Genomic DNA, 17,081 nt, shown 5'->3' on the forward strand with positions numbered 1-17,081 from the left:
AAAAAACTGGTACATTTGCACAATGGAATACTATGCAGTTGTAAAAAGTAAGCATCTTTTACCCTTTGAGACAGCATGGATAGACCTAGAGACTATTATGCTAAGTGAAATACGATAAGCAGAGAATGACAAATATCACATGATCTCACTTATTTTAAATTTTTTAAAAATTAAATTTATTAGGATGGATCAGTTAACAAAGTTATATAGGCTGTATACAATTTTATGATACATCAACCATCGAATTCACTGTGTACTAGATTTTTAAAAGTATTAAAAAAACAACTAAGTACCACCATAAAATGTTTCTGTTCAGAATATAAAAATGCATTGTGCAGGTATAGAATATGTATGAATTTGGCCTGTGTGTACCTTTGTCTTTTGTTCTATTTATTTATCTATCTACACTTGGCGACTTTGGAATGAACCCATTATATTCCCATATGGCATTTTTAAAAATCTGAAGGAAAGGGAGCTATTGACATCCTTCTCAGCCTGTGCCTTCATGTATTGTGTGGAACTTGCCAGCCTCCAGTGAGTTATGAAGCACTTATTGAGTGAGAAGAAGAGAATGTCATATCTCTCAGCAGCTCTTCCCTATTCTATTTATATCTCCAGAGGCTTCATTTATAATTCAGGAAATTCACTTATCTATTGTAAGACTAAAAAGAAAAAACTCTTCCCCCTAAGGTCTCACTTCTTTCGTGCCCTGTTTTGTCTTGCAAGTTGAATGTGTACTTGGGAGTCTGGGGAATGGAGGGCAGAAGGAGAGAAAAGATGAGGAGGGGGAGTGGGCGGAATCGACAATTCCATAAGAAAGATATAGCAGTACCTTAACTACACGGGGAACCAAATTCCTTTTAGCTCTTGGATTTTATATTCTCTGAAACAAGACACACTGCAAGACAGTAAGTATTAGAAATGTAAAGCTCTTATTTAGTTGGATTTTCTAATTATAGAACTCATAAAGTTGTTAAAACACTAGTTCTACCTCTTTAATTCTTTGCTCATTCCCTTAAGCAAAATGGTAGTAAGAACACTTAAATCTATTTGTTGCTGGGGTGGGGACACAGGGGGAGTTAATTTTGAACATAGAGAAGCACAAGACAGTTAGGTCTCTCATCTGTCCCGTTAAATCACATCAACGGAGACACCTTGTCTCCAGCAAAACAGGAACCAGCGTGCTCCAGCGGTTACAGTGTAAGAGCCGTGGACGGGCTGTGAGAGTTGGTGTCGAAGCCTGGATTTGCCAACCATCAGTGTGACCCCGGCAGAAAGGTCAACCTCTCTGCACATCAGTTTTTTTTTAAAAACGACTAGATCAGCTTGGACAGGCTTTGACTTCCTTTTTGGCTCACAGATGTTTGGAACAGATATAGCTTAGTTTAGTTTTTGCTATGACTTTCTTCTTTTTATAAATATCTCATACAGGTCTTCATTGTAATCAGTTGCACATGGAGGCATATATCACTTCTTTGTCGTTGACAGTTGTCTTTCTCAGGAGTTATTTATACTTAATAAGCCTTACCACAGGTAGATATATCTTTTTACATTGTTGTCAGGATGACAATTCTCTTTGTATTAAATTCTCCCAATTTCCCCTGTAAAAGTATTTCCGTGGACCCTTATCTTACTATGCCAGAACTGTGGAGCTAATGGTCCCCATCCCAAAGTTTCCTAATATCTTCACATTTTTGAGTGCATTTCCCCCTGTCAGCAAGCATTATATCTGATACAGCATCTTCCTCGGTTGAATTCCCTACTTCTTGAGTCATGAAATTATCGTTTCTATTCTCTAAAGACCACTTTCATACTGTGTATCAACGTGGATACTGTCCTTCACATTCACAAAGGGCGTGTCTGACAGCAATAATTTTCATGACTGTGTAAGCCGGGATCTGAGCAAAGGTGAGGGGACTCCCTGCCCTGGGTCCTAAATCCATGCAGTGCTCCCGATTTGGAGAATTTCATGGTATTTTTACTTCTTGCTTCACAGATGAATCACACCTTTTTCTCAAAATAGGCCACCATATCTTTGATTCTTTTCCTCAAAAATAATATTAAGTCATTTACTGCTGCTGCTTTGCAGCAGATGCTAGATTATTAACTATTTAAGAAGACGGAACATCGCTTATTTATTTCTGTATCTCGAGGGCCAGAATACAATAGGAACTCAATAAATGCTTGTCGAATGGCTGATAACAAGCATATCTCTGAATATTTTCTTCAGGTAATAAAAAACTGCACTGTTATTCCCTCCATGAGAAACATGTTCAAATGTAATTATTTAGGTTTCAAATAAAATAATTTATTGCTTTTCTTACAGATCACTCCCAAAGTCTCATTTATGAAATGTTTTCTGCCTCATATAACAGCACAGATTTTAATTGCCTTTCACAATATCACACAACTGAGCTAAATACTGGGGTCACATTCTCCTCACTATACCCCCATCAAAAGCAATGCATGACTAAGAATATTTTAAGAGATTGTTAGAAATTTCCCTCTATACTTATTTGCACCCTTATGAATTCCAGGCAAAAACAAATCCCCAGTTTTCTTTTTTTCTTTTCATTCATTAGGCACTAACTTTACTACCTTGTCAAATTTTAGACGATATCATTTTGTATCAACAAAAATATCTCTTGTATTTCATCCATATTAGTTTAAATCAATTTTGCCCTTGTATTTATAACTATCTAATATGTAAAATTTGGAGTCATTTTGGCATATAACATTGGCCCTTGATCCTATATGCTTACTCAACAGATTTCTTTGCCCTTTGCTGTTTTACAAAATGCGATGGAGTCCATTAACTTTGCTCTTTTGGAATTCCCATATATATTCATTACTATGTGCTAATATATTTAGGATGTTAAGTAGCTTCAATGGAAGAGTGAATTTCACTATCTAATTAATAATCAATGGAGTGATCTCTTAGACACCTTTAAATGCTTCCACTATGTTTCTAAGTAGTACATTATTTCCTCCATTGCCCACTTTAGGTAAACTAGAAGAAAAATAAGGCAAGAAGATGATGTAGTCAAAAAGTTTTTGTGGCTAAAATGTAAGGAGGCCTTTCTTTTAACTATGTTTTTTCCTTTTTAAAATACTTTATTGATTTCAGAGAAGGGAGAGGGAGAGAGAGACAGAAGCATCAATGATGAGAAAGAATCATTGATCAGCTGCCTCCTGCAGGCCCCACACTGGGGATCAAGCCCACAACCCGCCCGAAACCCCGGGCATGTGCCCTGACTGGGAATTGAACCCTGACCTTCTGGTTCATAGGTCAATGCTCATCCACTGAGCCACGCCGGCCGGGAGGTTTTTCCTTTCTTCATTGTGATGCCTGTGCTCTCCCTTGAAGTGAGGTTTTACTTATGTCCTTCCCTCTTGCATTTCCCCCTCTTCATGCACAGTTGGCATTCTCACTGTTCTCCTTGGGGGTAGCGATGCTGGGAAACATCTGAGTTGCAAGGTTTAAGCTCATTTCTGTGGAATGTTTGCATTTACTGTACGAGGAAAATAGCACAGGCCTGGCCTTTACAAAGTTCACATTCCAATGGGGGACACAAAAATGTAAACAGAAAATTGGAGCACAACTAGTAAGAACCACGAAGGAGATGGGAATGGCGAGTACCAAGGAGAGACACCTGTGGGGAGGCAGGGGATGGAAGCCAAGGGAGGCTTCCTGGGGGAGAAGTTAGCTGAGCTGAGTACATAGGAAGGTGACCAGGAAAGAGGGATGCTTCTCTGAGTTGCAGGGAATGCCTTGAACAGAGGCACATTGGCAAGAACCAGTGTGAGTTTGGTATACTACAGGTCGTTCCAGGTTGCTCAGCATGAAATATGAGCCAACTTCTACCTGCTCTAGTTTTGTCCCTGATTTAATGCCTGAACTAGAATTAAAGAGAACAAATCAAACTAGAAGGAGTGAAACAAATTATTTTCTTGACCACCAAAAATATAACATCTAAATTCTGCACACTAAACTCACATGTGATCTCCAGTTGGAGACTAAGCTCCACAACTATTATTTTCATGTTTTATTCTGATATTTGTTATAGTTTTTCTTATTCTTGGCCTTGAATTGAAGATGGAGGGTTAAGAGCTTATGGTTTTAGCTAGACTAGCACTTTGTCCAACTCAGTTTTTATCCTATTTCTACCGTGTGTGTGTGTGTGTGTGTGTGTGTGTTTTAAACACAACAACTTACAATAACAATTTAGATATTATGACAAACCTTGAGAATAGTAACGAAAATTTTCTTCAGAGTACCTTTTTTAACAATTTCATATTTATTATTTTTAATTTATTATATTTATTGGAGTAACACTGCTTAATAAAATTATATTCAGGTACACAATTCTATAATACGTCATCTCTATATTGTATTGTGTGTTCACCACCCAAAGTCAAGTCTCCTTCCATCACCATTTATGCCCCCTTTCCTTTCTTCGACTTCCTTACACTCCCTACTTTCCCTCTGATAATCACCATACTGTTGTCTGTGTCTATGAGATTTTTTTGTTTATTTGTTTTTAAATATGTTTTTATTGATTTCAGAGAGAAAGGGAAAGGGAGAGAAACATCAATGATGAGAGAGAATCATTGATCGGCGGCTTCCTGCACACCCCACACTTGGCATCGAGTCCACAACCTGGGCACGTGCCCCAACCTGGAATTGAAATGTGACCTCCTGGTTCATAGGTTGAGACCACTGAGCCAAGGAGCCAGATTGTTTGTTTGTTTTTGCTTAATCCCTTCACCCATCTCACCCAGCCCCCCAGGCCTCCTTCCTCATCTTTAGTATTCTTAAAGATATATTTCTTTGATGTATTTTCAGAGCTCCTGTCATGTTCTTTTTTACCTTTTCTTTTCTATTAGCCATGATTAGGATAGTGTTTTAGTGATTTCTGTTAGGTTTTTCGATTCTCACCCACTCTTAAACAGAACCAACCTACATTTAAGATGGATATAAATCTAAGATATCTTCAAGTACAAATACAGAGTGTCAGTGTCTAATTGGATTATTCAGACTTATCTGTAGTAAGTATAAGGTAGCATTTGGAGAATAGGCAATGCATGTACATTCAGCTGAATAACTGAACTATTAAACAACTGCATAATTAAAAGCTACAGAATGAATAGATTCTCTACAAGAACCTGTAGTACATTAAAATAATGATTTTGTAAGGCTTAAAGCCAATAAAGTCAGATTCCATTTAAATACGTGACTCTAACCACCTCCTGAAAGCAAGGAATTACATGAAGATAATCACAGATGAGCTTCCTCTGGAGAAATATGTGAAAGACAACCTGATGGAATGAGGCTTTTTGATGATCCCCTTGACCCAGAATCCAGATTTCTGAAATTTTTTTGTCCAATCCACTGACAACTTTAACAGAGACACAAAAAAGAGAAAATCACACCCGTGATAGCTCTCTGGATTATCTTTTTTTCCTGCAGGTTGCCTCCACAGCCAGATTTTTTGTGTATGTTGTCAATGTGGTAGCTTGGCCATGTTCTTGACATCTTTACTTTGGTAATTCAGACTTGGAGCAGCTGGGCTTTCACAATTTCTGATGCCCATGAAAACATAGGGGGCACATTATCTTGTTAAGTACGCCCTGTTACAGTGTCTGGAAGAGACAAAAAAGAAATTTGAGTTGTGCTTCAATTTGTGGGGAAAATCTGTCATATACGTTCTGTCCCTATGCTTGTTCACCTTACGGGGTAGGCCTGAAGGGGAATGTGTCTCTCTCTGGACCAGCTTAGAACTTTACCCTTATTAAGTCATCACAAGACCAAGATATGGTCCAGAATGTCTCCACCACTCTTCTCTTGGAAGAATATGTCACATGATATTTTTAGTAATTGTTTTGGAAAAAGCAGGGGATATACATAGGGCTGCCTTTAAGAAGAACTTATAATAGATGTTAGATAGATATTATTGCTGGGTTGAGCTTATTGTATGGTCAGAAACGTATCTCTTTTTTAAAAATCATTTTCTTATTTTTCAATTACAGTTAGCATATTATATTAGTTTTAGGTGTATACCCCAGTGATTAGACATTATATAACTTTCTAAGTGATCATCCAGATAAATCTCATACCCATCTGACACCATACATAGTTATTAGAATATTATTAATGATATTCTCTATGCTATACTTCACATGCCCAAGACTATTCTGTAACAACCAATTTGCACCTCTTAATCCCTTTATCTTTTTCACCCATCCCCCCAAGCCCACTCCCATCTGGTAACCATCAAAATGTTCTCTGTATCTATGAATCTATTTCTGTTCTGCTTGTTCGTTTATTTTGTTTTTTAGATTCTGTTGTCAACAAATATGTATTTTATTGCCATTTAATTGTTCATATTTTTAATCTTTTTTTTTCTTCTTCTTCAAGAAGACCTTTTAACATTTCATGTAATACTGGTTTGGTGGTCATGAACTCCTTTAGCTTTTTCTTGTCTGGGAAGCTCTGGAGATAAGTCGTGGCATCTGTGGAAAGCCAGAGCTGAACATGACAGACTCATTTACTAGTTCACAGCCAGAGTGTATGTGCAGAACTGTCAGAATTTTATCTCTGCGATAGGGGAGAAGCATTTTAAAAAGTGACAAAAACATTCATCACTTATGGCTCATTGTTCAATATTTGATGCATGAATACCATGCCTTTCTTTTATGTAAGGATGTCAAAATCTCCCCACTATCCACCCAATAAGAAATTTGAGTTGAGAACATCTTATCTGGTCATTTTTGTAACCAGTGAAACAAATTTTCATGGAAGTTAAGTCAGGCCATTATTATTATTTTTTAAGTCATGCACCTTTTTATGCTATTTCAGAATACAGAGTAGGTGTGTTCTTGCTTATACATAGTAGGTGTTTGATAAGGAATCCTGATGGATGAAATTGGAATAAAGAATATCATACTATGTCTAAGTTGAGATCTTGACAAATATATAAAATTTAGTACTGGTATTTGGAGATCTCTGAGTTTCAAAAGTTCAGAATCATACCATAAAAGTTAGACAGGAGACAGTATTCGGAATTTTTTTGGATGATCAAGTTGTCTGATGTTTTAAATTATTTGCCCCATGTGTTTCCCTTATAAACAGCAGGTTCCCATAGGATCCTTGCATGTCATGCACCGGATGGTCAGAGAACAGCACTGGAGCTCATTAATCAAACTGCCCTGGATTTCTGCTGAAGTCATTTCAACAAATGTTTATATTTAGAATGCATTGAAGAGCATTAAAACAAAAACAATAAAATCAAAAGTTGAAGGACTAGCTTTGTGATAACAGAAAATGAAGAATGTTACATTTATGAATTAATATAAAATATAAATTTTCTAAATATAATTATTATTTTACTAGAGGCCTGGTGCATGAAAAGTCATGTACTGGAGGGGGGTTCCTCAGCCCAGCCTGCCCCCTCTCACAGGCTGGGAGCCCTCAGGAGCAGGAGGCAGCCCAGCGATCAAGGGAAGGCGACGCCCCCATCACACCTCTGCTGTTGCCACTGCCAGCAGCGCAAGCCTCAGCCGGCCCTGGTTACCTGAGCCTCGGGCGGCCCTGGGCAGCTGGGAAGCTGCCATCTGAGGCTTGCCTGCACCTCGGGCCAGCCCTGAGTGGCTGGGGGCTGAGGGGACTGGGGTACTCAGGAGGCAGGCACACAGAGCGGCCAGACCCACCTTGGGGAGGGCCCAGCTGTGCAGCAAGCCTGCTGCCCCAGCGGGGCTGAGGGGACTGGGAGTCACCAACTTGTGGATGTGGGTGCGCCATCTTTGAGGCCGTGGCGATCAATTAGCATATTCCCTCCTTATTGGCTGTGGGCACCACCATCTTTGTGAGGGTGTGATGGTCAATTAGCATATTCCCTCTTTATTTAGATAGGATAAAAGGCAAGAAAAATGCAAGGATTTTAATCATGGTTTGAAGGATGCTGTGATTCTGTATACTCCTAACAATAAAGGAGGTTAAAAAGCTGCACATATACTGAGTATAGATAAACCAAATAGCTGAATATTTACTTAGGTTAGTAAGAAAAAAATTGGACATTTGGAGATTGAGTTTTTGTCTTACTATAAAAGGATGCATTTATATTCCTGATCATATTAACTGTATTAGAATTCATGAGATCCCGGGAGTGATTTAACCTGACTGACACTATATTGAATTCAATACCTTTTTTTCCTTCTCCAACTCTAGAGATATGACAATAGATGTTGTAGTAAAATTCTTATATCTTTGAAACATTGTCACATTAAAAATGAATGAAATATCATAGATTTTTTTCAGAGACTTGCTGTAAGTTTTAATATTTCAGATAAAAGAAAATATATCTGATAAGGACTAATATCCAAAATATATAAAGAACTCATGCAAATCAATAGCAAAAGAAACAAACAATCCAATTAAAAACTGGGTAGATGATATGAAGATATTTTTATAAATAAATCATGCAGCTGGCCAACAGGTGCATAGAAACATTCTAAATATCACTAAACATCAGGTAAATATAAATCAAAAATCACAAAAAGATATCACCTCACACTTATTAGCATGACTATTATAAAAAAATACAAGAAATAAGTGTTGGCCAAACAGCAGTGTGGTGGTTGCCAGAGGGAAGAGAAATAAAATTCTACCCTGAAATACATGGCTTGGGAATGTGGGAGGAGTGCTGGCCTCACACACAAATAGAATCAAGTATTATCTTCATACCTGGCCCTACACATTTTCTTTAAATCTTTAAAGCCCTTGATGGCATGATCTTGTCACTTCTCCCCTAATCACTGCCCACTACTCTGAATATACAGTTTGTTCATAGTCTCCCTGTCTTGCTCCTGATAATATGCAGTTCCAGGAAAGTGTGTTATTGACTCATTGGCACTAAACTATGTATGATATTTGGATTTTAATAGATCATAAACCATGGAATAAATTTTCTGACATTTAAGAAATCAATAGTTTTTAGGAATGGGGTCATTTAAAACCCCACTGAAAAAATACTATAAAACTTACTATGCTGAATACTATATTATACTTGTCATCTACTTCAGTGGTCGGCAAACTCATTAGTCAACAGAGCCAAATATCAACAGTACAATGATTGAAATTTCTTTTGAGGGCCAAATTTTTTAAACTTAAACTTCTTCTAATGCCACTTCTTCAAAATAGACTTTCCTAGGCCGTGGTATTTTGTGGAAGAGCCATACTCAAGGGGCCAAAGAGCCGCATGTGGCTCAGGAGCCGCAGTTTGCCGACCACGGTACTATATAAATAGGTAAAGTTGACTAAGAGTGATCAGAAGAAATTCAGAAATATATTTTTTCAAAGTGTGTATTATGTACAAATACATGTATTTTCATCTATATCTATAAATACATATGTGTTAAGGAAATCTTTAGAAGAAAAAGAAATTAATAAGTGATAAATTGGAGGCCACAGTTGTCATATTTATGAATTAGCATTTGATATGTTATTTTTTAATTTGATAAAGACTATATGTTCAAGAAGCTACTGAAAAAATAAGATGAAAGAACAAAATTCTTAGAAATTCAAAAACACTAATGGATTATGATTTATTTAAAAACAAATTTTGATTGAATAAATAATTAGAAAATACTTTGATTAATGATTTTGTTAATTCATCTTCATATAGTGTGCATATCTTTATAATTTAACCCTCATGCTTTTGTTTCTTTCTTCTACTCAGTGTTAAAGAACCCGGTGTGTAAATTATATAGATTTCCCACATCTGACAATAAGTGGATGCGAATCCGGGAGCAGATGTCTGAGAGCATACTTTCTTTCCATGTTCCTAAGGAATTGCTCTCTCTTCACATAAAAGAAGATTTGTGTAGGTAAGAGAAAATAATTATGATTGTCTCTTGCATTAATAATTATTTTTTTCTATAAAATATTTTTTCTTAAAGGATCATGATAACATGAAATTCTATACCTGTTTAGTGTGGTGGTCATTAGTCTTGTGTGGCTAATAATCCCTTAAAGTGTAAGTAGTCCAAGTCAGATCTTATATAAATGTAAAATACACAGCAGATTTTGAGTTTTTAGTACCCAAACAAACAAACAAACAAAAGACTGATTTCATAATTGGGATTAAATAAAAATATTATTAATTTCACTTGCTGTATTTTATTTTTTGAATATGATTACTAGAAAATTTTTAATAACATATGTGACTCTCCTTTATGGTGTGCATTATATTTCTATTAAATAGCTTAAAGTCCAGCCAATAACCTGGGCTTTGACCTTGCTAATAATCCCTGTGTCTTTACCTCATCTGTTTTTGGTTACACTTCTGTAAAAAATTCCTTCTTGATTTTCTTTGAACTACTCATCTGTAACAAGACTCTCAGATATTTGTTGGTCTAAAAACTCAAGATGATTGATAAAGTATGCTATGTGAATGGACAGTATTGTTGTACAACAAAATTAAATCCATTGCTATAATGAAACAAAAGGATGTAAGAGTGGGTAGTTGATGAGAATTTCTCTGAGCCGTGACTAATCAATTTGTTTCCTGCCTTATATGCCTCTAGTGACTTTAAAAATGCTGAATACTATATTATACTAAACACTGCTAAGGCCCAAAATCTCAGAAAATTAGCAAATATTTTTAATAGTTAACATTTTTTTTAATTGCTGAAATACACAGCAGAGTGTGAAATGTTCAAAATTTGGATTTATGCCTAATGCGCACATTAATACATCAAGTTACTTAAGAGTATTGGTATACTCTACAGTTTCCAGGGATGCCATATTGACATAAACCAGTGAGCACACCATGGACAAGGCTGGTTAAATCTGGCAGTATTGACAGTATCATTATGAGCCTCATAACATTTCAGTCAATGATGGGCTACATATACAACTGTGGACCCATAAGATTATAATGGAGCTGAAAAATTCCTATTGCCTGCTTAGTGATGTCACAGCAGTCACAACATCATACCAGCACAAGGCATTACTCGTGTGTTTGTGATGACACTGGTGTAAACAAGCACACTGCATTGCCAGTCCTAGGAAACTACAGTACTACAGTCCATAAGACTTGATAATGTAATAAATTATTAGGCTACTGATTTATGAAAAAAGATTGAATGAGGGACAAGAAGGTGATATTTGAGAGTAGCAAAGTGAAGATAATCAACCACTACTAAAGGCCCGGTGCACGAAATTCGTGCATGGAGGGTCCCCTCAGCCCAGCCTGCACCCTCTTCAATCCAGGACCCCTCGGGGGATGCCTGACTTCCGGTTTATGCCCCATCGTGGGGATTGGCCTAAACCAGCATTCGGACATCCCTCTCACAATCCAGGACCACTGGTTACTAACTGCTCACCTGCCTGCCTGCCTCATCGCCCCTAACCACCTCTGCCTGCCGTCCTGGTCGCCCCTAACTTCCTGCCCCCGCTGGCCTGGTCGCCCCTAACTTCCTGCCCCTGCTGGCCTAGTCACCCCTTACTGCCCTCCCCTGCTGGCCTTGTTGCCCCTAACTCTCTCCTCTGCTGGCCTGGTCGCCCCTAACTGCCCCTCTGCCAGCCTGGTCATCCCATGCAGCCTGCTGTTCAATCATTTGGTCATCCCTCACTAACCCCCCTGCTGGCCTGGTCGCCCCATGCAGCCTGCTGTTCAGTTGTTTGGTCGTCCCTCACTAACCCCCCTGTCAGCCTTGTTGCCCCACGCAGCCTGCTGTTCCTACTGTTTGGTTGTTACTGTGATGAAGTCCTGGACAATTTGCATATTCCTCTATTATTAGTATAGATACTTTTTATTGTTTGAGAGTCTACTCTTTCTACTTATTTTAAAATATGCTGTAAAACAATATGCCATGTTATGCTGAAAGGAATCTCATACATCTCTTCTTTACTGTGTCTCTTGGTTGCATCATATTCTCTTGTGCTTGATTTAACCTTGAGTTGTTTTGAACAATAACATGCTATACAGGTTTGTAGCCTAGGAACAATTGGCTAGACAACATAACTTAGGTGTGTAGCAACTATTCCATATAGGTTTGTGTAAGTGAACTCTATACTGTTCACACAATGACCAAATCACCTAATGACACATTTCTCAGAATGCATCCCCATCACTAAGTGGTATGTCATTATATTTACAAAGGTAGGTAGGAATGGCTGCACAAGTGAGTAGAAAAGAAAAAGAAAACAGAATCTGAATTTTAGGGAAAGTCAGACAGGAACCTGTATTATAAGAAAACTTCTTGGTTCTAGGGAAATAAAGATTGAATGAGGGACAAGAAGGTGATATTTGAGAGTAGCAAAGTGAAGATAATCAACCACAGAAATCAGGCAACAGCTATTGACTGAGGCCAAGAGAAGCTGTAAGATGTATAGAAAGTTAAGCAAACTACTTATAGGAGCCAGCTGCAAGAATGAATTAATATAAGCCAAATGATTCAATCCTTACTCTCCTAGAGATAGTACTAAGAGTAGTTGGTGGGCAAAGCAAATCCCAGGAAGAATAATCAAGATTACGCATTAAAGAAGCATGAATTTGGATCTTCGAAGTCATAAAAGAATCAGACTGTTGGACACTAAGAGCCACTCCAACCCAAGTCATGTAAAGGTCACATTTGATAGAGAAAAGATGGAGAGAATAATTGTTCCTCACAGGGGTTATAAAATGAGGAAGGACTCACCATAGACAAGCTGAATTAGAGGTGTCAGGCAGAACCCAGCACCTTTATTTCAGTTGAAAACCACACAGGAACTACTCATCTGTAACAAGACTCTCAGAGTTAAAGAAGTCAGGGCTAAGCCTTACCCTATAAAATGGACTTAAAACTACAATTTAGCCAGTCCTAAATTCCCACTAAGATATCTATGAAGACACAGAATGAAAAATGATGAGCTTTCAGAAAACACTGGAATCTATGATTAACATAATATTATATATAACATAATTGATGGACCACTAATACCATTTCACCTAAAACTACAGCAAGCTAGTGAGAAAGAAAGCTAAGAGCCGGACCCCTACTGCTGCCCCGATCTGTCTTTTGTCATCAGTTTGGAAACCCCATAAAGGCTGAGCAGCTGACCTTCTATGAGTTCTGAGGCCTCCCCAGTGCTCTCTCTAACTGCTCCCTGCACCCCACCCCCATTCATACCTCTCTGTCTGTCCAGTCACTGACAATAAATCCCAGGGCGGGATGAGGAGTAGAAAATAAGGAGAAAGCAGCCACTAAGTCATGGAATTTGTGTATGCATAGCCTTTATAATTATTACTTTTTAACACACCAAAGTGTCATCTATCCACTCTGTTCTCTTGCCTTTCTCTGTATCTCTTTCTTGCTATGCATTTGTAGCAAAAACAAAAATTGCAAACACATAGAAGGGGATAGTGAGCAGTTTTGGTGGAGAGAGAGGAAAAATGCTTCCAAATTATAAAGTTCCCTTTCAAGGGGCAGAACTAGGGACTGTCAGTGTACACTGGGAGTTGCTCAGAAAAGAAAATCCCGTACCAACCCTATGAAACTAAACAAACTATAAAAACCTGATAGATTCTGAAGATTCGCGAGGCACGGTGATGACCAGCCTAGTCCATGTACATTTTGGTTTCTCCAACTTTTTTGCTGTGTAAATCTCCATTAGAACGTGTTTAAAATTTTTAATAATGAATCTTGTAATTTTTATAAAGAAAATGGGGAAAAAATCATGCTGCACTCAGAAGGGAAATACAGGGGAAAAAATAGGAAAATTGACTAGTCATCTCAGTAGAGTACGGTATAAGAAGGTGTGGTTGTTATGAAACAGGATGAGAGAGCCATCAGAAAAGAACCATCACCCTTTAGGGAGCATGCTGAGAAGGAAAGGATAATGTAGGGAATGATGAAATTTTAAATTGCAGCAGCCAAATTAAATCCACAGAGCCCGCAGAGAAGATTTGACACTGAGAAATCATCCCAGTAATGTGGAAGACACACATAGTACGCTCCTCTCAAATGCTAAACAAAGGTGAAAAAAATGTTTAAATGGTGAGAAAGGTGTTAGATATTCAGGGCACAAAGCAGTAAACTACCAAATAATTCTAAGTGGTCTTTGAAAAGAACAATTAGTGCAAAAGCTTTAAAAACAAAGCAAAACAATGAAAACTTATGTAGTTTTGTTTTTTTTTCTCTTTTACAATCTAAAATCAGGATAATCTTATACTTCTCTGTGGAAGCCCATGGAATAACATCCACTGGTATTTGAGAGGAAAAGTCTGTGACCCCGCTTTATTATATAGGGTCAGGTTATGAATTTTTTATGAATGAAGGCAACAGAAATGTCATGCTTAAATACGCAGGAACTCAGAGAATGTCACCCACAAAACTTCCTTGAAAATCTACTTGAAGCTATATGCCATCCAACTGAAAAAGTAATTTAAAAATTATATTTATAATGAATACAAGTGAATATAATAGACAAATAAATATAAAATTAACATGATGTGACATAATATAATAAATTAAATTAAGAATGTGAGACTGGGACATTGCCTTGCAAAAGGACTTTGCAACATTTTTCTTGGTTGGGTGGAACATCCAGTCTGGACAGAGCTTTACTCTGAAGTTCTTTTCTCAGCTTCTTTTAACCCTAGTCTGTTCAGATCCCTAAAATTATTTTACTTCCTCAACCCCCTTCCCATCCCCACACTTTCTCGCAAACACATTTATTTTTTTTACATTTTCATTTCATCTACTCTAATCCCAACCACCATGAGTTCCGGCCTGTGATAATACAACAGTCCACTAATGACTTTTCTGCCAGTGGCCTAACTTCCTTGGAATCCGTGGCTCAGGTTACAGAGTCACACAAGCTGATTGAACATGTTATAAAATGCAGATTTCCAGAAGGAGCTTTCTGGTGACAGCCTTGAAAAACTGTACTCACGTGTTTAGAAGGGAAGAGGGGAGGTTCTGCTTGCAAAGTACTCAGTATAAGGCCTTGCTTCTGAAAAGTTTACTGAATTGCTCTGCAACCATGATACATCAGGGATTTGACGTTAAAAAGCAGACCAGGTCTTGATCAAGCATACTTGAAGGTTGCGGTGGGGGGGGGGTGGGGCGGGGGGGTATGGCAACTGGTTTATTATGGCGTTATTATAACGGAAGGAAAAGGAGAGTGATGTGTTGAAGACAGCTCAGAGATCTTAAATACATAAAAGGGGCATGTGTGTATGTATGTGTGTGTGTTTGTGTGTGTTTGCCTGTGTTTATAATGCTTCAAGCTTTACAGTCCTTCAACTTGGGTTGCTTGCAGACAAGTTATGTAAGTTTTGCCAAACTACCACCTATAAAGTTTTTTACTGCTTGTTTTAGTGTTGCCACATATTTTGTTTATTTTGAGTATTTTCTTCAGATTTTGTACTACTTCAAAGTTTTCCTGTGCTCAATCTACATTGAAATATGACAGTTACTAGGTAAAATGATTGTACCCACAGAACTGATGCTCTGTAACAGCTACGAATGTAGTATTAAAACATGGTGTGCACACATACATGTCTATATGGGAGGCTCTGGTCACCGTACAGTGACTGGCTTTATCTAAAAGGTATTCATTTCTACACTAGAAAATGATATTTGAAAGCCTATAATGGAACAAACTTTTTTTTTTTTTTAATGGAGTAGTTCAGGAAAAAATGATCCTCATGACCCATAATACTCCCCAGGAAAATATTAGTTTGAGGTATATCATGTATTTTTCTCTTTTTTCCTTCTTCATTTCTTTCCTATATATACTTTCTTCATGATCCCAGAGGTGGAGAAAGAGAGAAACTTTCTGACATGTAGTGTTACAAGTTTAGCAGAAAGGATAATAATATTTTATAACAATTAACTTGAATACTTTCTTTGGTTTTATATAAAGCATGTACATAATTGTGTGTATCATCTAGAAAAACAATCTTGTAAATTAAATATAAAAAATCTGAAGCAAAATATTTAAATAGGAAAATGTGATAGAGTTTGGGATATATACTAGTAAACTTTAAAAGTCTTATTACTACTTCTTTGAGAAAATGTACATGCTTTGTCTTAGATATTTGTGCTTGTAAGTGTTGAACATATACTAAATTCATGGAGATAAATATTTTATTTTAATAAAGGCAAACACTTTTTTGGTGAATACTATATTTAATATTTTATAAAATGTAGATTCTGAAGATTCGCTAGGCACTGTGAATATTTCTATATTTTATTTTTTCAGAGTTATATTTTAGAATTCTGGTAAGTGTGTCTACATAGTTATACATCCATCTATTTCTTGAGAATAGTGTATTCTTATCAAAGAAAAGTCAGTCAGTAAGGTATTTTAAAATCCCAGATTGAAAACCTAGTTGCTATATAGAAATGCAGGTTTCAGAGACATGTTCTACATGTTTACTTAAATGGTATCATATGCATTAACTTGGTAAGCACTATATCTAGTTTTAGGGAAATGCAGAAGATATTTAACTGTCTGACTTTATACCTTACATTAAAGCATTCTGTGACCATCATTAAAAAAGGGTTCATATTATTTCAAACTAACAACACTATATAAATGCCTTTTTAAACAATGATAAAAGTATATATTAAGAATTATAAACTACAACTAGAATATACCCAGATAAATTCTATTTCAAAAACATCCTCACTATACAAAAAGATATACAAAAGGATTTTGCAACATAGTGGCCTGGCCTGTCCATACAATATGGTTTGACATTCTAAAATATAATTTATGTTGTTTTCTTCAAAATGTATCTATCACTAGACAAGATTTCCCCTTTCCATGGGCTACAAGGCAAGCGGGACCTCTGTCTATCTACTCCTCTAGCCTCATCTTCCGCACTGTGCCTCTTGGCATGGCTGAAACCTATGCCTTTTACAATGTCTACCAGCATTTGCATACTTGGAAGAAATAAAGGCACACTGAAAATCTTTTTTTTTTTTTTTTACATACAGATGCATTTTTATTTGACTTTTTTTTGAAACAGTTCATGTTTCATTCCTGTTAGTGAGCATGGTTTTGCCCATATTGAAAACGGATGCTC

At 37.1% G+C, this 17,081-nt stretch overlaps 1 protein-coding gene across 1 annotated transcript in view; it reads left to right on the top strand.

The window, feature by feature from the left end:
• INPP4B (inositol polyphosphate-4-phosphatase type II B) overlaps positions 1–17,081 on the top strand; it is a 562,110-nt gene that overhangs the window by 408,959 nt on the left and 136,070 nt on the right. Inside the window, exon 12 of the mRNA XM_008143795.3 lies at positions 9,738–9,885. Coding sequence (XP_008142017.2) covers positions 9,738–9,885 — 148 coding nt within the window. The remainder of the gene's footprint in view (positions 1–9,737; positions 9,886–17,081) is intronic.

This window comes from Eptesicus fuscus, chromosome 6, assembly GCF_027574615.1.
Source record: "Eptesicus fuscus isolate TK198812 chromosome 6, DD_ASM_mEF_20220401, whole genome shotgun sequence".
In the NCBI taxonomy this organism is placed as follows: domain Eukaryota; kingdom Metazoa; phylum Chordata; class Mammalia; order Chiroptera; family Vespertilionidae; genus Eptesicus; species Eptesicus fuscus.